Source organism: Poromitra crassiceps (assembly GCF_964638095.1).
Source record: "Poromitra crassiceps genome assembly, chromosome: 3".
Classification (NCBI taxonomy): domain Eukaryota; kingdom Metazoa; phylum Chordata; class Actinopteri; order Beryciformes; family Melamphaidae; genus Poromitra; species Poromitra crassiceps.
The window spans coordinates 24,971,039-24,995,887 of NC_139625.1; the positions used below are offsets into that span (position 1 = coordinate 24,971,039).

Genomic DNA, 24,849 nt, shown 5'->3' on the forward strand with positions numbered 1-24,849 from the left:
CTTCTGAATTGCTGGGCCCGTTGCCCAACTATATTGCGTTTAAATTGTCAGCATATCACCAACCTCAGCCTGTGGTTTAATAGGTTCATTATTTAGTTTGCCCTATAACGCAGTACGAGAAGGGCCTTGCAGTGTTCATAATAAAGCACTAATCCAGAAATTAAAATCCACTTCAACATGTATTTCATAGAATGCTTTAAACACAATTTTAACATTTTCGTAAAAAGTTCAGCAAGGGTACACATGGGTTGTAGATTGTTGAGCAAAAATAGTAGACAGCTGCACAGCAAAAATAAAAAATCATTATCTTTAAGACATGATCCTCAGGCCCCCATCATCTTCTTCACCATGTATCCTGGTGCACTGTAGATGAACAAGCCCAGCATGGCCAACATGAGGAGAGCAAACACGATCTTGATGGTCAGCCACCTGTACTGGTTGCACAGCAGGTTATGTGCAGCTTTGAAGGGAATGAGGAACCAGAGCATGGCAATGTCTGGACGGCTGATGGAGCACACACAGATAAAGAGTTGGTTAGACAGTGTCAAAGCCAGTACACAGTACAAATTATTATATACATATAATGTGTATTCAACAAGAATATTGCTGCTACTTCTACAAGTTGTATCAGTCGGATTTGGGGTGTATCATACAACCCAAATCCGACGTACCTCCCTCCCCACCAAGTGTACACAGATGTGAATGAGTGAAGTCAATTTATTCACAAATTAAAGTAAAACATACACAGTTCGACTGCAACACATACAAATACATGTGAATGTAGTTTGATACAATAAATCAAACAAGAAAATCAGAATCCCAACACAAGCTACACTGGACTCAAAACTTTCCACCACATTGCTTTAATCAATTATCAATGTAGTTAACCCCAAGGAGTGCACAGGTCCCAGGTGCACTCAATCAGCCTAATGACCCCAACATCCAGGCTCCTGCAAGACAGGGCCAGGAGAGTGGGAGGGTCATCACATACTGTATGGCCAAGACCCTTTTCACGGGGGCACTATTGATGGCCTTTTTTAGCATGTTTTTTGTTTGTTTAATTATTATTTTTCTCCCAATTGTACTTTCCCCTGCTGTCATTGCTCCACCCCCTCTGCCGATCTGGGAGAGAGTTGTATACGAGCACATGCTTCCTCCAATACATGTGCAGTCACCAGCCGCTTCTTTTCACCTGACAGCGAGGATTTCCACCGGCAGGACATAGCGTGTGGGAGGAACACGCTATTCCACCACGCTACTCCTCCACCAAACAGGCACTAGTGCAACGACCAGGACTCATACCCCACCGGCTTCCCACTCACACACACGGCCTTGTGTCTGTAGGAACATCTGACTGAGCCGAATGTACCATTGCTGGGAATTGAACCCCGGTCTCCGCAGTGGTAGGGCCAATTGATGGCCAATCAATTTTGTAGATGAACAATGAGTGTTTAATGGGAATAGATTCACAAAATGTTTCATACAGAACACCACATTCAAGAAAAACACAAAACTGGTGTTCCAATGGTTACTTATCACACAGAAACAGTAGCAATATGCTGAGATGTGTACTCAATAGCCTGCATTAATCAACTGATAAGAAGATTCCTTATAACACTGCTATTCTAGTAGTGCTCATATAATAATACATCAATTCTTCTTTAGTCAAATGGCCAAAAACGTGAAAAAAGACATTCCAAAGACTAAAAGACATACTAATTACTGAATGCACACGCTTAGGAATAAGTTATCTCCTGCTGGTTTAACTCAAGCCCCCATCATTTTCTTCACCATGTAACCAGGCATGTTGTACAAGAAAAGAGCCAACATGGCCAGGAACAAGAGAGCCGTGACGATCTTGATGGTCAGCCAGCGGTACTGGTTACAGAGCAAGTGCTTTATGGCTTTGAAGGGAGTGAGGAACCACAGAAGGCTGGTGTCTGGACGGCTGCAAGGACACAAGCACAGGTGTTTAGCAATCACGCCTCTAAACCACATACTGTACTGTAGCCCACCCTACTGTTGCTCTATATGTCAGTCAATCTAATGTAAATATAGTTGAAATTACTGAAGCAAAGATATAGCAAAAGGTAAGAAAGAAAACTATGCATTTTGAGGATTCAAAGATGATACTAGGTAGAATATAACAGAAACGAAGAAACACCAACTTACCGTAAATTCATAAAGATGTCGTTCCTCATGTCATGAAATGGATTGTCATTGTATTTTATGAGTTTAAAGTAATTTTATGTATGTTATTATCATTATTATTATTATGGTAACACTTTACAATAAGGGTCAGGGTCACTAAATTAAGGGTTAGGTGTTAATAGGCATTAACTCAATTCATGCATTATTTAATATTTTAGGGTTAGTTAATGGTTAAGGTTAGAGTTAATAATCATTAAATATGATTATTAAGATCTAAATAATGCTTATTAAGCATTAACTAACCATTTAGTGACCCTTATTGTAAAGTGTTAACATTATTATTTTTATTTCACAAAGCTAGGTTCTTTTTTATGATTTATGATTGAGTTTACGTGTTTATTTTGTTTTATTTAATTTGATTGCATTAGGTTGAGTGCTCCAGTCTTTTATGTTGTGTGCGTGTGTACGCGTATGTGCATGCGCAAATATAAGTATGCTATGTGTGTATAACTCGGCCAAAGAGTAGAAACCAAAGATTGAATTAAACAAACAATGACATGTGAGAAAAATAAGTGAAAACAATGATCAACAATGGAAAAGATGAAGATGTTGAGAGAACATCTTCCATACTTGGGTTTCTCTAGCGGCTCTGGTTCGTTGCGTCCTTCACCAGCTGGGAATTTCTCAGCTTCCTCTCCCGTCAACAGGTGCAGCTCCGCTTCCACTTTTCCCTGCAAAGACAAATAGGCTCTCAGTCATCATTGGGTTTACGCTACAGAGTGGACTCTAACTTGATTTTCCACACGTTATTCATACTAGCAACAAATAAAGTTTACTCCTGGGGTGTCCCCTTGACCCCTTCCCAGTCTCACAGCTGGACAGCTCGAGCTTCATCAAAAGCACACTCCTAACTTGGACAAACAGTAGAGTTCTGGTATATTATTTATCAACTTCAACTCATGTTAAGAGTTGTTTATCTTCGTAAAAAAAAAAAAAAAAAATCTAAATCGTTTTTGGCGCTTTGCCAGTTCACTAGTCTCTTAAAACAGACTGTATCATCTACATCCGGCGAATGCAGCTATATACAGTCTGTACGTTACACCCCCAGAACACGCACAAGGAAGTTGGGAAAAAAAACCTTCAGACTGGAAGGAAGTTCTACGGAATCCGACCAATCACCACACGCGAATGCGGCATATTGGATTCTGATTGGACTAATGAGCGGAAGACCCGCCTTTCTGCCGGCATATTGGATTCTGATTGGACTAATGAGCGGAAGACCCGCCTTTCTGCTTCCCATTCCGGTTGGTGCATGATTCTCCCCCACGAAGTACAGACGGTATGGCGGAAGCATTTGAAAATTGCGGAAGCCAACTCGTCTGTTCTAAGAGACTACCAGTTCACTGAACCAGTTAGACACTGAAGAAGAAAATGTTACTTATCAGTTTTTGTACTTTTACTTTATTTTGGATTGTTCTAATTTCTTTGATTGACTAAGAACTGTTTCATTTCATTTGTATAAAAAAAAAATCTGATTTTTTTTCTCCCCAATTGTACAAGGGCCAATTCCCCTTGCTGTCCCAGTCATCGCTCCACCCCCTCTGCCAATCTGGGGAGAGCCGTATACTACCACATGCTTCCTCCAATACATGTGCAGTCGCCAGCCTCTTCTTTTTTTACCTGATAGTGAGGAGTTTCACCCGCAGGACGTAGCGCGTGGGAGGATCACGCTATTCCCCCCAGTTCTCCCCCCTACGAAAAGGCACCCCTACAGACCAGAGGAGGCACTAGTGCAGCAACCAGGACTCATACCCCAACTGGCTTCCCACCCGCAGACACAGTCAATTGTGTCTGTAGGGACGTCAGACAAGCGGTGGTAGGCGAGTGCTTTTACCTCTACTCCACCCAGATGCCAGCGCATATTTTTTTTAAGATTCAAAATTCACCATCTACACCAATTCCTGCATTATACCTTTCAATTTTGTTCAATCATCATGACCGTTTTGGTTTACTGTGACCCACCGTAAGTTCAAACTCATCATTTTCATCTCTGGCCACAAAGGGCCACCAGCCTTTAATCCTCTTCTGCTTGAAGATGGAGACCATGGGCATCTCGGTTTCATTTGTCACCATCTCAATGTTGCACTGCTTGGCAGTCTTAGCGCCACGAGGGAAACGGTTCAGGTCCAGCTCGATCGCACCTATGAAAAGATGTTGCTTTGTTTAAAATGCATGAAGAGTGAATTGGCATAGTCACAAACTCTTTAAATTACCTACTATCCTTTGTAAAGAACCACAATTCTGGGCCCTTCTTGAACTAACATCTTTAAAAAAAAAAAAAAAAAAAAAAACTACTAATGCTACATGTTACTTATTCCTTCTCAAACTACTTCCTACATGGTGCTAGTCTATCAAAATATCTTAGCTGTCATTGATTGTGTTGCATAGTGGTTTTCTGTACTGTTGACAAATTGTGATATTGTAAGTCGCTTTGGACAAAAGCGTCTGCTAAATGACGTAATGTAATGTAATGTAATGTAATGTAATGTAATTCTATCTTATCAATAGTGATTCATTAAGGCAGAGGTTATTATAACTGATTGACGACCGCACCTAAGAAGTCATCTGCAGAGAAATGGTCAGCATCCCACACTTGAAGACTGAGACGAGCCGGGATCTTGTACTCTGTCTCATCCCAGGCAAACATGGAGTCCTTTTTTGAGATGACAATCTTCTCCTCAGCCAGGAGGTAGTCGAAGGGGTAGATAAAGCGCCAGTTGAAGTTGCCTTCCCCTGTGATGGAGTGGTAGTGGACGTCTGTGTCCTGTTTGTCCTCCTGCTGCCCTTTCAGCCAACTGTTATAGTAAGTAACGGTGAACAGATTTACCATCAAGAGAGATTGTTGTCAGAATTAGAATCAAACTTTTCCAATTTGCATATACAGCATTATGAATTTGTCTTTGTGAGGTGGTGTACATAAAACAAATACAGAATAATAATTTAAAAAAATAATACAAGACAAACGCATATCTAGCACATAATTACCCTCGCACAAATATATCACTGGACTTCTCGCCAGTGAAGATATCATCATCCTCTAGAACGACCTCATCTGTGTTCCAAATGATCACCCTCAGCTCAAACCTGGAGACAAGCACAAAGTAAAAGTTGTTGACAACATAATATATGACACATTGGTTAATGGCATAAAATATCAATAAAAAATAATATTTTGTGTTCAAAGATGATCCTATGTTTTCTGGCCCTGATTGTACTGTTCTATTGTTCTACTGTTCTAAAATGGTTTAAAAAAAAAACTATTTGACCCAGGTGTGATTAATAAACATACTTCTTTGGTTTCCTTGGTGAAATGTCAAGGGCAGGTGCAGGGGCAGTTATATCTTTTGGGAACATATCCACCCACATCTCAATTCTCCCCTGTAAACAGGAAAGGAAGGAAGGAAACAAAATGTTTAAGGATGCCAGCACAGCTTTTTAGTCAATCGTGGCAACAAAGAATGCAAACTTTATAGCTGGTTGGAGTGTAGCCAGCATGACGTACTTGTTCAATTCCTTGCTTGTCAGGGTGGAGGAGTGGTCTGGTCTCCACATGTTCTGGGATCAGTTTGCAGCCAACCCGCGGGATTTCCTCCCAGTGCCTTAACACTGTCAGGGCCAAGTGTTCGTCCGTCTGCTTCTTCAAACCTGCCAAACACCATCAAATGAATCCAAGTGTACAACAAATGCTGTTTCTTTTGAAGTGAGATGTTGCGTTACCCCCCTCCCCCCCTTTTTTTTTTAGCTCAAATGTTTTATCCGCAAGGACATGGGGCAGGGCTAGGGGACAGGGGGCAGGGCTAGGGGACAGGGGGCAGGGCTAGGGGACAGGGGGCATGGCTAGGGGACAGGGGGCATGGCTAGGGGACAGGGGGCAGGGCTAGGGGACAGGGGCAGGGCTAGGGGACAGGGGGCAGGGCTATGGAAGAGGGGCCATAGCTAGGGATAGGAATGTCGTAGACTGAGAGTTGGGGTTTCACGGGTGGGTAGGGGGAGTGTCTAGGGGACATGGGTGATGGGAGCGGGCGTGGTGCCATATAAGGCTGAATGGCCACAGCACGGCCCTGTGGGCTTGAATGTATTTGCGCTCTTGCATAGAGACAACCGCAACAAAAGCTTGTGTTTTTTACTTGAAATCACACCTTTACATTTACAATTTGGGCATTTAGCCCAAATAGAGGAGTCAAAATGTAATCCTGTATCATCAACATTACAAACAAGCAGGCAGTACTAAGTAATAAGGAGAGCACACCTCCCAGATCCATTTGACTGCTAAGCATTCAATGGCAGAAACCAAATGGTGCAAGTACCATTTTCATCCTCTATCTCAGTCGGTGCCATGAAGACCCGGTTCTCCACCTTCACCCTTCCTCCAGGCCCGTAGTGAGGCCCGTCCAACTTGCCGTCCTTGCACAGCTTGGCCAGGATCTGTGTGGGTTTCAGTGGGTCCCGCCATATATTGTAGCCATGGCTGCAAAAAAGGGCAAAGGGAATGAAAGTTACTTGAAAAATAATGAATGCTTTGAAACTACGAACACCTTAAACATGATCTCATGCATCCTTTGTGGGGAAAAGTCGGCACGTGCCAAATATGTGGTGGTGCCATATAAGACATAATACCACTACTGTATGTGCAGAAAATGTGCTGTAAAATTGTTGTATCCCAGCAGAATAAAACAAATGCTAAAACTTATTTACAAATACAATTTGTCCAGTCTGCTCCACACTTGTACAGGTAAGCCACTGTTGCTTCTTACATGGCATAGTTTGATGCAACACCACAAGTGGCTCTGTGTTTGCTGTAGTAGCGGTTCTCAAGGTCAACTTTGGTTTCTCCTATCAGATCGTCAGTTCCCACCAGATCCCAGTCATAAATTGACACTGTTAGCGTGGAATCCATTGGGAATGTGGCTTCAATGTCAAAGGATCTGATAGGAAGGGAAACATAGTATTAGTAATATTTTCATACATAATTAAGACATTGATTATTTCCTTATAATACTGACTGCTACTACTAATAACACTAATACTACTATAATAATAACTTATCATTTACAAATGTAATTTTCAGTGAAATGAAATGTACCTTTATCAGAAATATAGCCTTTCTACTTACTTGCCAAACAAAGGGTTCAGTTGTTTTGAGATGTAGTTTTCTTTGTCTTTGATCTCTGTCTTTCCCAGTTTGATTGCAATGTATGGATCTGCTTTCCCATTGATGTCTGCTGGATGCAGATCAGTGGCCTATCAAAAAGGATTTTAAAATTTAAATTTAAATTATTAATTATTTAAATTATTCAAATTTAAAGTTCATACATGTGGAGCTGGCTGAATCGACTTATTGTCATGTGATTGTGGTGGGAAATTATAACTTTGAAATAACAACGTGATAATCATACGTCTTCAGTATCTATGCAATTGGAGAATCCCTTCATGAAAAACTGAATATTTACAACTGTATTCACACAAACGCAGCGTAGAGAACATAACCTACCCTGATGACATAGACACGGACGAGGATATTAATGGGATCGTTGTGAGGAATGTTCTGAAACATTCCCATGTTGGAGTCGAAGCCGGCGTCTCTGGACATGTCATCTGACATGGACACTTTGTACATGCACATTGAGCCCTGACAATCACAATGTTACAGAATGTTCATTGCACAATTGATTATGTCATATAAAGCAACAACAGTTATAATAACCCATAATGAGCTTGATCTTCACTGGACATCAAATTTAGATACAGAAAAATAATATAACTAAAACCAAAATAACTATGATTTACTGTAGGACACACAAAACAATCCATTCTTACTTTGAATTTTCCAATAATTCTTTCCTCGTCCAACACGTTCTGGTCTTCCTCATCGCCGGCCTTTCCCCTGAACAGGTTAAAAGTGTGCAGCCAGTCTTCAAAGTTTTCATATTCGCTCTCCAGTTCCTTGGGATACACCTTGTGCGGAAACACAAAATTAATATAAACATGAATTGAGTATTTTATGGTGCCATTGTTGAGTAGAGTGGCACATTTACATGGTTTGGACTTCTACCTGTCTGGTCTTGTCATGTATACCGTGTATATCAGCTGCTGTGTGGCAAGAAAATTCCCTCCATCCTATTCTATTCCAATGCATTTTTGAACAAGCATTGAGACGGTTCTTTCAGCAGTATAGTAGGTACTAAGAACATTTCAGTACCTTCAGCTCATCCAGTTTTGGCTTCTTCTTCAGTGACAAATCAGCAGGCTTCTTCTGCTTCTTTCCTCTTCCTCTCTTGGTGCCTTTGACAGGAGAGTCATCAGGTTTTACAGGAGAGTCATCAGGTTTACAGGAGAAACATCAGGTTTACAGGAGAATCATCAGGTTTGATATCTGAGACAGGTTAGCGGTGAGGGAGTGGTGGTGGTGGGGGTGGATGGGTGGTGGTTGCAGGGTAAAGGAGCAGAGCACTCGAGACATGAATTCCACATGAAAGTTGCCAAGCCAGCTGCTTTACTGCAATACAGCAAGCAATAGTATTGAACTAAGTATTATTGATACTTGATTGGATGACAGATCCTCTGGGACAACAGCTGGACAGCCTCGGTAAAGACTTGCAGCTCACAGCTCATGACTCGTTCTTTTCATTATCGTTCACAGTGAAACATCTAGATTACACTACATTAAAATTCATAATGTATTATGTTAAATTATAAATATGTTATGCTATACAGACTGGATGGTGCAGCATAGGTCCAGCTGGACATATGATATACAGGTGGTTCTTTGATTGAAAATAATTTACTTTATGCATGTTTCAACTGAATTTTATATCATTTTCTAAAATAGGTGTTCATCATGAAAAATTATTCAGATGAATACATATTTTTGGATTGTTAATCTGCCTTGTATGCTCGTACAATGTTATTATCATAATTACTAATTGACAACTTTCATGCTAAGCATATCGTTAATATGCATCTGAGAGGGAGAGTGGAGGGGCCCGTGGTGTGGAAATTTGGATTCATGTTAGCATCTACACAGAGGCATTCTTGGGTTATGAGACTTGTCACTGCAGAAGAAAACAACAATCTGAGTTAGTGAGATGATAAAAGATGAACACGCATGCATTCATTTACCTCCCCCATCAGCAAGATCCATGTCATCCTTCTCCTCTGCATCAGAAAAACCTCCGTCGTGGGCCCTGAGGGACTGTAGGAGCACGATGTCATTTCTCAACTCTAGTTATCAAGAGGGAGGCAATATCTATCATAACATCACAGTTTTCTCAAAGTACATCAGTGAACCGTTTTCCTATCTCTCACCTCTGTCAGAGTTTCAATGGAGGCAAAATATTTGGACCACCAATCCAACATGCTCTCGTCAAGTTCCTCTTCTTCAATCTCCTCACCCTTCTTCCTCTTCTTTTTCCCTTTTCCACCCTTGTCATCATCCTTTTATGCAAACAAGGTTCAGCATCTTGTCAGTAAGGCTTTCACATTTCCTGTAACAACTTAAAACCTTTCAAATTCTGTCATAAAAGCAACCAAGGCACTTTCACACCATGCTTACCTCGATTTTGACCACAGCATCTGAGCCCTAGGTAGAAAGCCAGATTGGATCATGTGAAATCATGTAAGAACATTTTACAGTTCTAAAATATTAATCTTAATAATCTGTTGGCTCTTTACTCTTACAGTACCTCTATGTAATTATAACATTTTATGTTTATATGTTTACATGTATACTGTAAGTGTGCACATTTTTATGTCAAGATTATTTCTTAGCTAGCTGGATGGATAAAAAAAAAACTCACAGAGTCGAGCTTGACCATAGTGTCCATCTTCTTAAAATTAGACTCTTGTTCCAAACTGACAACAACAATCTCCTCTGAAATATGAAACAGAGACGAGGAATGACTGTTTTTGTCGACATGAATACATTTTTTGTATCTTTTTTATGAAGCTGGCAAGACCACAAAAGTGCTGCAGATAGACCAATGTTAATCATTACACTATGGTAACAATGTGTTCAACTGAGAGTGGTAACAGTGAATCAGGTGTAACTAGCTGGACCAGTTACTTGCTATGTGAGTTTACAAAATTAAATGTATCATGATTTTTTAAAGTGTTTTCTGACCAATTTTATTTTTAAAAATTGCATTTACGCTTCAAAAATCATAAAAGCGGTCCTCATTTGTGACAGTTATCTTGCTGAACACAAACTTCACAGTTTCATAAACTTTTGCTAACCACAAAATCCCATACAAAAATCCCATTGACTTTGAGACGAGGGAACCGGAAGTGCTAACAGGTTAACAGGCTAACAGGCCGGGACTCGTTCCTGCAGTACTCTATACAGTTAGTCAATAAAATCCTATGAGCACAATGGACTTAAGGCTTCTTTGGTACTGGCCTAATGTGTCATATTTAGCTTAGAAAGAGCCAGCCTACCTGTAGTGGACCAGTTGTTGGCCTGCTTGTCTGAGGCCCTATGGATGAACTTCCGCAGGCTGGTCACAGCATTGGAGCCAACCAGGGTGTAGCGGCCGAAAGCCCTGCAGTCCACCACTCGGATGTTCAGCGGCGGGTGGAGCAACTCATTCTCAGGTAAGTCCTGATTATCAAGAATCAGAATGATTAGAATTAACCAGTTTGATTAGCTAGTATAATAAATGTGCGGGTATTTCTATTTGTGACACTGATGTAAAGACAATCACTGAAAAACAAATAACATCTGACAACATTTTAATTATGAGCTTTGGGTGTTTTCTAATGTGTAACAAAAATACATGTATCTTAAGCTTAAAATACAATGTGGAAGCGAATGAGTGAGTGAGTGAGTATTATTGGAATGATTTAAATGGTAGATTACCACTTCAAACCACTTGACAAGGGCGCTGAAGTTGGGGTTTTTCTTGTAGTTCGGGATGAGGGCGGACTGGACTCCCTTGCCGGCACATTCGATGTCCACACGGGGCCGGTCCACCTGGGCCAGGTTGACCCTCTTCAGGTCCCTCAAACCCCAGAACAGCACCTTAAGGAAAGGGATGTTCATTCACACTTATGCAGAACAGCATTAAGGAAAGGGATGTTCATTCACACTTATGCTAGTTGCTATTTTGCTGCTGCTTTGGAAAATTACACAATTGCAATTTTGCCATTTCTATTTTTCTTGCATTGAATTTAAAGTTTACATGCCAATTTTGGTGTGCGAGTTTCATGAGCATTGTGCCTTTAAAATATGTTAAAAACCCACTGTATTATTTAAAAAATACATATACATGGGGCGGCTTTAGCTCAGGAGGTAGAGCGGGTCGGCCAATGACGCAAGGGGGCGGCTTTAGCTCAGGAGGTAGAGCGGGTCGGCCAATGACGCAAGGGTTGGCGGTTCGATCCCCGCTCCCTCCCAGCTGCTGTCGTTGTGTCCTTGGGCAAGACACTTAACTCTCCTTGCTCCCGTAGGCACCCTGCGTGGCAGCCTGCCGCCATCGGTGTATGAATGGGTGAATGTAGACTACCTACTGATTGTAAAGCGCTTTGGATAAAAGCGCTATATAAATGCAGGCCATTTACCATTTACATGAAATGAGCAAAGACTACTTCATTCCCGAGTAAAATCATTTTGCAGATACAAACTTATTGTGAGACAATATTAACATATTAGTAACATGGTAATTACAAGTCAGTTACCAAGCCCTCTCTCAATCCAATACATTTCATATAAGAATAAATCACACTGTTCATGTTCAAGCAAAAACAAAGTGTTCACCTCAATCCTGTACTTGCTGAGGACAGGCCTGATGCCCAGTGGTACAGGCAGGATCGGCCCGCGCTCCATATCTGTGGGACCGTCTATGGGAGGCAGATCATCTTTCCCATTGGGGCCAATCTGACAGATGACAAAAGAAAGCATTATTAGCCACTTAGGCTACTCTCAGTATGGTCTTCCAGTGAAAATGCTCATAATGTAAAAGAGTAATCTCACGACTAACTTTGACAGACTAACCTGCAACAGCTCAAAGGCTGCCAGCATTTCTCCAGCGGTACAGTTCCCGCGGTAGATCTGGTAGTACTCCAGTTGGGGAGGGAAGCGTGGGGGTCCATAGTGTTCGTCCGCCATCTTAACAATGGGCTTGGCAAATGTTCTGCCCATGAAGTCAGCTTTGCCCTGGAATGAAATGGTAGAAGCCGAGAAGGTACATAGTGGGGGTAAATCTGAGTCAAACAAAAGTCCAGACCACAAACTCTGGTCTGAATATTTGAAAGAATGTTGATCAATGTTCATATTAAAACAGCAAAATAAATAAATACATCAATAAATACAAATCAATATGGTCGCTCATCGTGCGTCATTGATCATTTGACATTTCATACCTACAGCGAGAGAAACATGGCTTGAGATCCACATGTTTCCAGGCAGAAAATAGACAAAGGAGCAATTAAGACAAAAGAGCAAAAAACAAAAACAAGATGCCTAACATAACCAGTAAACTGCAAAACAGGAAATCAAGTAGTGCTATAACTCTCTTGCAGTTAGTGGTTATAAAAAGTCTAAACTCTACAGTGACAACATACAAAAAGCACAAATGTCATTAACTAAAGGAATGCAACAGGCATAAGTGGTGGATCAAGGGGACACCGTCTGTCCTCATGGGGACACCGTCTGTCCTCATGAACTGCTGTGAATGAACACAAAGTCTGCTGATACATGTCTTACTCCTCTTGCATGCCTTTGGATATACAGTGCAATCTACTCTGCACACAATACTCTGCACCTCTACAATACTTCAAACCATCAGAATCCACACTCTACTTATCCAAAGGGTCATCCAAAACAATGGTGTTATTCATAGGAACAAATGTAAAATTGTCAGTCAGTAAAAGCATTTTTTCAAATATAATTCATATCAGTTTGCTAAAGAAAGAGCAAAGTGGTACTGTACATCTTAAAAGGTAACAAAAAAAAACACTCAGTCAACTTACAAAGCAAATTAAAAATGATAATAATATAGATATTGTGTGATATAACTTACACATCGATTCAACTTACAATGGTACGAATGATCAAATGACAGTGTATTATTGAAATGCAGAAACCCATTCGTATTTGAATGTTTAGCCTTACATTTCAAGTGAAAGACAGATGTACTCTTACATTATTAAGATGATCTGAAGAGCAAGGTAAGGTAAACAAGGTGTTGCTATCTGGAAATTCAAGCTGTGTGAAGTTAGACTGCTCCCATTCATTCAGGTGGAAACAGGCGCCTCTATTCAAAACCACCCTTACCACAGTGTCCTGGTCATAGAGTTCAATGACAATAATAGGAGGGTCGTCCCGCAGTTCGCTGGCCGTTCCAAACAACTCCACGTTCTCAAAGACCATCAGCTGGTCCCATGTTGGGCAAAGAGTCTCCGGCAGCACCTGGGAAGACATGCAAGAAAAAAACAAGTTGATGTACTCAAATTTCAGTCAGCATCCAAGATTAAATGATGCCATTTACATTACAACTCTAAAACCAAAACTCTGACTCAAAACTATGAATAAAAGTGTGGGACCCACTATGAATCAGATCACTATGAATCAGATCGAGGGACATTTAGAGTTGACGTTTGACCTTGTATCCTAAACAAGCTTTTGTGGTGCTCTCACCTCAGTGACCTGACTTTGAGTCGAGAAGAAGATTCTGGCAAATGGGTCAGACAGGCCTGTGCTGTCGGCAGCAAACAGGCTCCGAGCCTGGTACATATGGGCCCTCAGTTGGAAGATCTGCTTCACTGTGGAGATACAGAAGCTCAAAAAAGTTATTGATTACGCAATAAACCACTTAACGTAACAATATACATAATGTATATTGTTCATTTGAAAAATGTATTGTGTACATTTTGGAATTACCTTCATTCAAGTTCATTATTCTAAAATATGGTGGATCAGGCTTAGAGTGTTATCATTTTGTCAATTGTGAACGTAAGTTATCAAGTAATTAGCAATATGTTTTCATTTTCATTTTGTTCAATCATTCATTTTGTAAGTTTTGTAAGTAGGTGTGTGCTCTTTTGAAAGCAAATTACTTCATTTCATACTGTGAATGCCGTTCACATATAACATTGAAGATGTTATATGACTGGTTGTGATATGTGCCGCTGTGAATTGGATGGCTCCCTTACTCATGTAGGTGAGGCTGATGGGAGGTGAGGATGGCATGCCAGATCCTTTTGACAACTTGTTCTCCTCAAAGCCGTTGGGCAGGCCGCTCAGGTAGTCTTTGCGCTGTCTGCTCAGGCCCAGCCACAAATAAATCTCTATCTTGGCCTGCACCGTCCAGCCAGCAGGTCCAAAGCCTTTCTTACCAGGGATCTTTGATAGAAGAGAAGGGGGGGGGGGGGGGGCAATTATGAAAAACATACTCGTTTTATAGTGGCAAAAATTGTCTCATGGTCATGGTTACAAATAATAGACTGAGTGTGTCTTTTGAATATTTTACAATTCTGGGGTGCAGACTCACCCTCAGAAAGATTGTCTGGACTTTGCCGCAGTCCTTTCCAGTCTCTTCCTCTGTATTTGAAAAAAGGATGTCTTTGGAAGGGATACGGGCGCAAGCCATACGCTTTCCATTGCTTATCATCCATATGAAGACATCAGGAATGCTGTGTTGAGGCTGCGGTAAAAGTAACGTTACATGAATTAAATATTTCACCCATATTATTCAAATGACTGTGAAACATGCAACATCAATACCATGTGTATGGTGGACACATATAATAATCTTACTTCATCAGCCATGAAGCGCAGCTTTACGAGGAAGTTCTGAGCCAGCTTGATCTTATCCCTCACTGTGCTTTTCTTCACCTGTGTCCTCATGGTCTTTGCCTGCTGGCCGATGCTCTCCTAAGAGCAAAAACAGCCTGGTATTTAGCATGCAGATACACATATTTACAATACAATTATAGAAGAAAAACACGTCTCCATGCTTGACATACCACTTCTGCCATGCACAACTTCAGTCTCTCCCTGTCGAGCTTGGTTCTCCCAGACTGATTCTGGTCCTTGTTTGCCAGCGATAGAAACTGACTGAAAGGATTGGAGGTCAGTTAGTTTGAAAGTCTATTATGATCCATTACATGATAAAACAGATAGTTTTGATAATGTGATGGGGAAGTTTGTAACTAAAGACCTGCATCCATGACTGAGGTCCTCCAGAACGCCCCTAAGCCTGCGCTCAGGATAGGTCTTTTCTGTCTTGATGATCTCTTGCACATCATTCAGACCTTCCTCCTGTAGAAGCAGTGGGAGATGTTTGCATACTGACAGGATTCAACTCCCAACAAACAAATTGACAAAACTCCTTAGACAATTGATTGTATTGTTTTTTCTTCTTCTTTTTTTCAAACTATGCTTACTGTATTTGTAAAGTGTATGACTTGCCAGTTTATTTGCAATGTTGTCTATAATGTTGGCATTGTACAGCCTCCTTTTCTGGTCCTGCCACCAGCTCTTGATGTAGATACATGGCTTCCTCTCAAAATAAGGCAGGTGGAAGTAGTTCCTGTGGATAGAAACATCATGACATGAAGAAGTTCAATTGAAATTAGAAAAAAAGAAAATCACTTAGCTGCTTAAAAGTGGCATATATGCCGTGATGTTGATTGATGTGCACTTTTGCTAAGTAAAGAGATTCAATTAATGCTTTCAATCCAAACTGCGACCCAATATTTTTTTAATCCCATCTTAAAAAATAATACAATTTCATATGGAATGGTCTTATAATGACTAATGATAACCATACTTGTTGCTAGAAATAATTTTATAAGAGGCACCTCATCAGGCATTCGTTTTTCTTTCAAATCATTAATCATTTGATTGATTTTGGAATGAGCTCTTTCTATATTAGCTTTAGCTTGATGTTCTGTGTGCTGCCATTCTATGCTGATGGTATTGCTCTGACCGGTCGGTGATGACAGGTTTCATGGGAGGAGTGACAGCCACTGAAGTCAGGTCGTCGTCATCTTCCATCTCCTCCTCACTGGAGTTCTGGATCAGTTCAGATTCCTCCTCGCCATCGCCTCTCTTTCTCCCCTTTGTTCTCGGCTTGACGACCCCATCAACCTCGTTTCCATAGTTACCTGGCAATCAGCAACTATGTTAGCAGTCACACCAAAACGATTTGCTGTACTGACACCTTATGATGATGTGCAGGCCCAATTGGTTTGGCTTTCATATACCCAATTTATCACATATTCGTGGCCCGGTGGCCCCCAATAGAGCTCAATAGTGACTCCCCACTTTTTCGTGGCTCTGGTTATGGAAGATAATAAGTGAGAACTCAATTTGGATACTACAGGACCTAGAAATCATATAACGTGATGTCAGTAAAGTGCACACAGCAGAGGCTACTCATGTGTGTCAACCAGGCCGGTCAGTGATGCTTTATGCCAATGGGATGAATAAGGCAATAGATCTAACCTTGGTGAGTCCAGCTTTCTCTGGACAGAGCACTCACTCAATGCTGACTAGGCACACATTTTCTATTTTGCTCCTAAGTTTTGATTAATCACTTCCTGTGCGCAGAGATTTCCTGCCAGTGACCGTATACCCAACACCAATATTTCCTTTGGGAAATGGGATGGGATGCTCCTCTCTATATCCCCTTTTCACAGCAGCCATTTTGTGTCTCAAGGCACGGTAAACACAGGTGTAACCAATAACATTAATGATGGTGTCCAACGTCCATTCCATTTACGGTAAGTGTTCCAGTGCAGGGGCCCTAATTAATGTTGTTGGTTACATCTGTGTTTACGCTTCCCTGCATGGAGACACAAAATGGCTGCTGTGAAAAGGGTCTATTGCGGCCTCACTTGGTGACACATGTATTTTTACATTTTTAAAAATCTTGCATAAGATTTTTAATACTAAAAATGTTGTAGGCTATAGAGAATTCAGATTCCAACTTTTGTAAAAAAAAAAAAAAAAAAAAAAAAATCTACTGTAAATGAACTAAAATGCCCACAGAGTCCATTTGGGCCCGATGATGAGACAGCAGGGCGGTATGATAATGAGTAGATAGTGGAAAATACCTATGGCAACCTCAAAGTTGATGGGCTTATCACCAATCTTTCTGTCAATCATTGTAGCCTCGAGGAAGGAACCAAAGAGAAAAAACTCCTCCATCTTCCCAGTGGCGGTCTGTGAACATGGACAAACAATTGTCAGTATCTGAGCTAAATTGTAACAGTAATTTGTTGAAGTATAACAACACTGTGGCCCGAGCATCCTGTAATATGAGGTATGCTATCCGGGCTGGGTGAGGATTGAATCCCTCAGGACTCCCACAGAGCTTTGGGGTAACGGTCCCTCTGTGCTCAACTGAATCTACTGTGTGACTTACATTGTCCCTCCAACAAAAAAGAAGCTACGTGAACACAAACAGTGGCTTAATAATGCACCAGGTGGGCTAAATAAAGATCATCAATAATTTAAAATAGCTGCATCACAATGACCTGTCACCAGGAGAAACAATGGCTTCTTTCTGCTTGGCTGCCCATCAAGGCAGGGACCCACCTCTGAGATGTTAGACACTGTCTCCACCTGCACCTCTGTGGAGCTGGTGATCTCAGGCGAGGCGGTGTCCAGGAGCTCCATGCCCAGGCTGATGAGCAGCCGGGCCCTGAAGGACACCCCCTCACCCAGCCCCTCATTCAGTTCCTGGTACTCATCCATCAGGCTGTAGGTACGGGTGGAGCCATACATGTTCACCCAGGCAGGTCCCAGTGTGGGAAGAAAGCCTGAGAGATATAGAGTAAAATGAGCATCTGAAAAGGTGCAGCTTATAGGTGAAAAGGTACTACTGTACTTATAACGACTTATGGTACTGCAAAAGTAATACTGGTTAGAAGGAAAAACGACCCATACGATAACAATTCACAAATGTTTAGAACCTACTCAATATGAGCCTTGGAAAAGTGTGGAGACAAAAAGTTACCATTTACTACTAGCTACTGTCCAGCTTCAAACTATGTTTCAGTGATCCAGATTTCTTCTAGGAATCCTTATGTATCCAGTGCTAGGGTTAGACCATATACCATAGGTTTTTGACATTTCAGAGGTTCAAATTGGCCTCCCAAAAGACCCAGTCATCATGAATCACCTTTGTCTCCATCATTAGCAATCTTCCGCAGGTCAATGAAATGTGTTCCTATGGCCACATCGTTCACTTTATCTGAGTCACGGAGCTGGAGCTTCATGCGTTTGCACAGTGGTGGAAACATCTCAGTGAAAACAATTTGCTCATTCCAGATGGGCTCATAGCAGCTCTTCTGAACTGATGTTTTCCCCTGTAATAATCACACATTACAATCACGTGTACTTGTTAGAAAACAAGGAAAGGTTCCAGCCCAGGACAGGTCACTTTCAAATGAATCAATTCAAGTGGATTTTCTATCAAAAAAAATAAAAATAAAACAAAGTTCTTAGATTTGGTCTTTAAAGAAACTGTTGGCATTTTTTTCTTCTTGTAGTTTTGATTATTTCATTTATTACTTGGGTGGATTGAAAGGGAATTGAAGAGGCAATCACATTTGAGTGAAAGTGTGTGATCTTTGCTATCACTTACCTTCTGCCCAGCAAAATGTACTTGGACATAAGGATCAACCAGGTCCTTATTTGCTCCTATAAATGCCTGTTTGACATTGGTCATGATGCTGGTATTCATTCTGGGGAGTCCCTCTGCTTTGTAGATCTTCAGATAGTAGCGAGCCCACTGTCGCTCTGCAGGAACCCCATCTGGTAACAGCAGATTGCTGAAGCAGGGATGGGGAAATGGTGAAATGGGTTAATTAACAAAATATTCACCTATTCAAGGGCAGGATTTTCTACATTAACTTAAAAAAAATATTAAATCAAAAATTGTGAGGGATAAAGCAGTAATTTACAGTATGAATAACATGTGTGAATAAATTCGGCTTTATAACAAGTAACAACACATTTCTTTTCATGCTTATTCTTTGTTGCTTCTTCCTGAGGATTTGGACCCGACGCGGCCAGATGGCTTGTTATACGGAACCATCTGGGAAGTCGACCTTGGAGGGCAGGCACTTTAAAAAAATACTTAGCATTGGATGAACCATCTGTCTATCACCATCTATCACGGGCGCCGCATCACGGGCTGGGTGGGCTCAACTTTACAGGACGCTGATTGGTCCGGCCCACTGGTGGGTCTGATTCAAATGCAGATCGGCAGCATGCCAAGATGGATTACTCGCGTGATCGTAATCTCGCAAATCCAGCTGCCTCGCAATGTTTTCCAAGAACAATTCATTGATGTTCAATAACATTTTATTTACCCCTCAATGTCATCTTCATCAGACTCGGGGGCCTTGTGTGGAGTTTTTATAGTGTCTCCTTTGGCCACAACTGCGACGTCACATTTAACGTAGCCCTTACACCCCGCTGTGATGTCCTCAGGGTCAGACAACAAAGCCCATTTGTGGTAAAACTGATGTTCTGTAAAACAATAGAGAAAATAAATTCACCATACACTTAAATATCAGTACTGTCATCATAATTGTGCAATTGAAACGCCTTATTTTCATGAATCCTTTACCTTGCTGGGTGTAGATTGTGCCGACATCCAGTTTGAAAGATCCAACCAGTGTTCCACTACGCAGGAGGTTTTTGGAGTGGATTACCTACAGTTAAGGGTTGGGTTGGGGGAGTGAACATTTATGTGAAACAACATCTTGCAACAAACTATGGGGATAATATGAATTGGTTACACTGTTGTGTGTGTTAAACAACTTACAGACACTTTCAAGATTTTGTCAAACATAACATCTGGCGGGACATGGAAGTCAAACACAAAATACTGAAAGAAAAAAGAAGTGGTTAGGGTTATAAAATGAACTGGATGTTGACTTTGTATTTACTTACATGTCAAAGAATGTTGCATATAGATATGAAATATGTTTTAATGAGTGATGCGATTGGCCCTAATATTACTGTTCACCTCATTGTAGTATGGGCAGTTGGTTGACTCCTTCATTGATGTGTATTTTTTATCTTCTCCAATCTCCACACAGACCACAGGATCCATGTTCAATCCCACCAGCTGTCTGGCCTCAATTACTGTCACACTGACCTGGAAATGAATCAGTTACTGTCACACTGACCTGGAAATGAATCAGTTACTGTCACACTGACCTGGAGATGAATGAATGGATGGATGGATGGATGGATGAATGAATGAATGAATGAATGAATGAATGAATGAATGAATGAATGCATGAATGGATGGATGGATGGATGGATGAATTAATGATTTAGATTACAACAAATCTTAATGAAATGGGACAATAACTGCATCCTTATTCTCTTACTTGGTAATCCACTGGTCTTCCAGCACTGGGTTCCATCTTTATTTCTGGTTTTGATCTGTACAATAACCAAGTGTGACAATGGTTAAGTCAAACTCATGTGAGTCCTAAGTTTGCTCAGTGATAACAAAATCTAAGTCATCTGAGCTACAGACACAAGCAGAGCCTTGTGTCTATCATATTTGACATGCAGGCTCTGGACACATGCTCCATAAGACCAATAGGGGCCGGTTAATAGGAAATCTAATTTGCATAAAAGAACCCACCTCTTATTGGATACATCGGTGGTGACGGCTGTGACTGAGGCCAGTGAGATGGTGTCAGGATCCTGGCCTCCTCCCATGAACATGCCCTGTCGGTCCAGGTCCTCTGTCTCCAGAATAGCTGGCTCATCTGGAGGTCACAGGAAAGATATACAATAAGGACAACCAGAATTCTAGCAAGAAAATAGGCCGCTACCTAAAGAATGGAGATCTTGAAAGCTCAGCACATACTTGCAATATGGAGCCACTATTGAAACATGGTTTTACACTTGTTTCTCTGAAATTCATGCTGTGAGCTTTTGATACAAGTACTGACAATACAATATGTGACAGCTGAACATGATCGTACATGCTCATACAAAGCTGTAAATAGTTGCAATATTTATTAACAATGACAAACCTGCATTTGGATCTATTGTATGATTGCTTAAGAAAGTTCCAAAAAGCTTATTTCCATGTACAAGTAAAATGATTCAAAAGTGTGTGTGAGTTTATCCAAAATTTAGAAGGTCAAGCAACTGTTTCATAGTATCTTTCAAGACTAGAATCAAAGTTGACAATGCATGATAACACCTCAGTGCGTTGGTGTGACAAACTGTGTTTTAGTGGTGAAATGGGCTGGAGTTCAGAGGACTGGCCTCGCTAAGGGAACATGAGTTTGTAATATCATTGCATTTCCAAGCCGCTTTGACCTCATCTACTGTCACACAGAGTTGCTGGCTACTGATACCTGTGTTGTTCTCCTCCTTGCGGCTGCGGTGCTTACTTTTCTTCATGGTTCAAAACAGGCCTTTTCTTGCTCTGAAAAAGGAAGTTGATGGCGATCGTTTAAAAACGTTGTCTTCTATTATATGATCAATATATAGGAATATGATTATTCCTATAGATCTTGACTTGTACATTTGATGATAAAAAAAAAATCCAAGTCTGAATTCATTGAAAACCAAATTGGTTTGCTCATATTAACTCTTAATTTTCTATTCCTACTATTGCTAACTGCTATCATTAAAGTATTCGGGACAATTGGAAAATACCATTAATTATTCAGAGATTTAGAATAAATTACCCGAAAACATACGGAATTGCACCACCTACAGGTCTTTTTCCAAACATTTGAAAACATTGCTCATCAGTAACCAAATATGTAGCCACTAATTCGGACTGACTGTACCTCTTTTTCCTTCTATCTACTGTACATTTACTTTGCACTTATATGACTTGTATGTATATATGTACATTGACACTGTAACTTCCTTTTTTTTGCTATGAACCAATGTATGTGTAATGTAATGTATGTGACGTGTATGCCTGTTCTTGCATTGTGAACCAGGGACTACAGATGAAAACTAGCATTCTTGGCTAATTCTGGCACGTTTCTTTAATGTGCATTGTCCCTGTCAAATAAAAAACAAACAAACAAACAAACAAAAAACAAAAAAAGCCTTTTACCAACACATTAAACCCAGAATGTAGTTCAAGGTATCACAAGAAAATGTCAAACTTACACATTACACAACATATTCAACCATGGTATGCATGCCAGCATTTTTAGAGGGCTATCTGTGTGCTACCACACCCTCATTTAGCCTCCAATAGGGGCTTTTAATTATTCAAATCAACTGACCTTAATACATCAATTAAAGAGGATACATTTCACACGCATTGTGGAAAATAATACACTTCAAATAATTAGTCTGCATAGAAAATTTTCCATCTAGGCTGAAATGCTCGAACATGACGACCAACTGAGCGATTAATTTCCAAAGACAACAATTTTAAAGGTAAATATAGTTGGCTAAACCTCATGAAGCGCTGACACTTTCCCCCCTATATGTTTTGTTTACCCCATCTGAACATTTGTTTTGCAATGTCAGAGTTAAATGTCCTTCTCCCAAACAGCATACAAGAACAATACAAGAACAATACAAGAACAAAATTATCTACTGTATATTTATAACTCATGACAAAGGAGTACATTGACCTGGATCTTAGTCAAAGAGCCAAGTGTTTAGCAAATGATGAAGCACCCATATAAACTACATTTTACACAGAAAAAGCCACAATCATAAAGTCTACAGTATGCAAAACGCACGCATGAGCAATATAAGACCAACTTCAAAGGACTTTGAATGTTACAGTAAGTTCTACATATTTCGGTAGTCTTCCAAAACCACATTAGTTGACTAACAAACCAATTATAACTGTTAAACAAGTGTCTCAAAAAACCAGACTGTAGTTTTTGAAAATATGCCGGAAAACATTGATTCCTCGATACCAAAACTGTGCTTTGTCACACCAATCAATATCATTGCTTAACATGATGTTGCTACTGAATTCATAGAATATCATACATACCACGCAAGAAAATGGCACTGAATTCTCCTTCCTCCGACCAGCTCCAACAGGTTCCTTGCAACTTTCTTTCTCTAAAATGGAAAGCAATACTACATTACCATTTTCAACACTTACTTAGCAGTAAGAATAAGGCCACAAAGTAAAGTTGCACAGAAAAGAATTTGGTTCGCCCAGGTCTGAAGTTGGGCAGGAGTGATGTGATACACCAATGAATAGTGTATGAGTGTTGAACCTGAGACTGGTAACTATAACTAGGGACTGCTGAGAGACGTCACAGTGAGCAGGGTCTGCCAATCCCCACAGGCTGTGAACAGAATAAGACGTTTTGAAAATATATGACTCAAATCCTAAAGCATCTTTTAATGATAGGTTGCGGAAAAGGCTTTCATACACACGCCCTCTAACTGATTCATCCCATTCTTCAATTGTTCTAGAGAGTTTACTAGAAATTGTGCCATTATTAGGTTATCCCCCCCCCCCAAGCAGTTAGGAAGCATGTAAGTAGCTGGCAGTCTACATGGAGCAAAGAAAGACACACATTAAAGTCTGTCTTCAGAAAGAGATTGACACAGTGTAGCCATTTGTAAAGCAATATCAAAACAATACTACATTGAAAAGGCTGGAAAAATAGATATATTGTCAACGTGAGAAAAACATGGGCTAATAATCAATAAACTGCCATGTCACATGTGATAGAATTTCATGCAGGTAAACAAAATCAGTCGAGCCAAGTTGGAAGAATGCCCCTTTTCAATCATTAATAAGGTATTGCTCCAAATTGGGTCAGGACACATTGTCCTGTATCATGGAATCACCAAATGCTGTCAAGCTCTATTTACAATGCCTAGCGTTTTCAAAGTATTCCGGTTTAAGGTTTACCACATGGGGGTTTGACTATGTAACATGTGATGTCACGTGTGACGAGTTTATTGTAGAGAAGCTGAAATGAGAAGGACATGGCATGCAGGCTTCTTTCATGAAAAAGGGGCAGTGTGGGTAAAACCAATGGTTCTAGTTACTTGACTGAGCTGAGGCATGCATTGGCAACTTCTGTTCAAATACAGCTTCTATTGAATGCTGAAGTACAACTCATCATCTCATCAATTACACATACGGCCAGCCTGTAAGTCATACGTCAAAGTCTAAAGTTGCTGGTATCCGATGAAACAAGGTTTTAAATTATTTAAGCGCTCCAGTCAGTGTTGCATGTGTCCTCATTATGTGAAGGTATCACTGCTCACAACAAAAGAAATAGATTTGGCTCGGAGAGAATATCTGGAAAACGTGTCATTCTACTTATTAGATTTGGGGAAATACTGTATCTTAACATTTTACCCGCTTAAGAAAGTGCTTAATGTGGCAGGGTACCATGTGGCAGGAATACACTAAAAACCTATGATGTAATGAGTGTGATTTACTATTCAATTGCTCCTATCAAACACATAATCAACTACACTGAGGTGCTTTTACTGCGTCTTTCTTTACCCATGTCTGTAACGGATGTATCCTTTCGCTGCCAACTCATCTGCGAGGATGCAACGGCAACGCACAGGAATCATGAGATGTGTGATACTTGTCGTGACACCAACCTGGCCATTCTGCTGAGGGATTCTGCCCTTAATTACATGATTCAATACAGGCTAAGAGGTTGAGCAGGTCCCTCCGGCATCGT

General features: G+C 40.7%; 1 protein-coding gene across 1 annotated transcript; it reads right to left on the reverse strand.

Annotated features, from left to right (window-relative positions):
- Nucleotides 1-323: 323 nt before the first annotated feature.
- Nucleotides 324-20,923, reverse strand: LOC310772921 (otoferlin; the record flags this gene model as incomplete). The annotated part of the gene is made up of 40 exons (XM_083632867.1): nucleotides 20,826-20,923; nucleotides 20,563-20,617; nucleotides 20,193-20,324; nucleotides 19,989-20,051; nucleotides 19,791-19,875; nucleotides 19,531-19,690; nucleotides 18,801-18,987; nucleotides 18,336-18,522; nucleotides 17,750-17,973; nucleotides 17,266-17,374; nucleotides 16,137-16,314; nucleotides 15,617-15,737; nucleotides 15,366-15,466; nucleotides 15,172-15,262; nucleotides 14,963-15,079; nucleotides 14,697-14,849; nucleotides 14,359-14,548; nucleotides 13,844-13,968; nucleotides 13,481-13,615; nucleotides 12,200-12,361; nucleotides 11,963-12,082; nucleotides 11,066-11,227; nucleotides 10,645-10,807; nucleotides 10,008-10,081; nucleotides 9,764-9,790; nucleotides 9,517-9,645; nucleotides 9,331-9,403; nucleotides 8,411-8,523; nucleotides 8,029-8,166; nucleotides 7,703-7,840; nucleotides 7,325-7,452; nucleotides 6,966-7,136; nucleotides 6,519-6,679; nucleotides 5,714-5,856; nucleotides 5,501-5,589; nucleotides 5,197-5,295; nucleotides 4,765-5,006; nucleotides 4,174-4,352; nucleotides 2,782-2,882; nucleotides 324-504 (listed from the first exon to the last, which is right to left on the reverse strand). Exons 1-40 carry the CDS (start codon nucleotides 20,906-20,908, stop codon nucleotides 324-326), a joined length of 5,289 nt encoding a protein of 1,762 aa, XP_083488993.1. The 5' UTR covers nucleotides 20,909-20,923.
- Nucleotides 20,924-24,849: the final 3,926 nt, after the last annotated feature.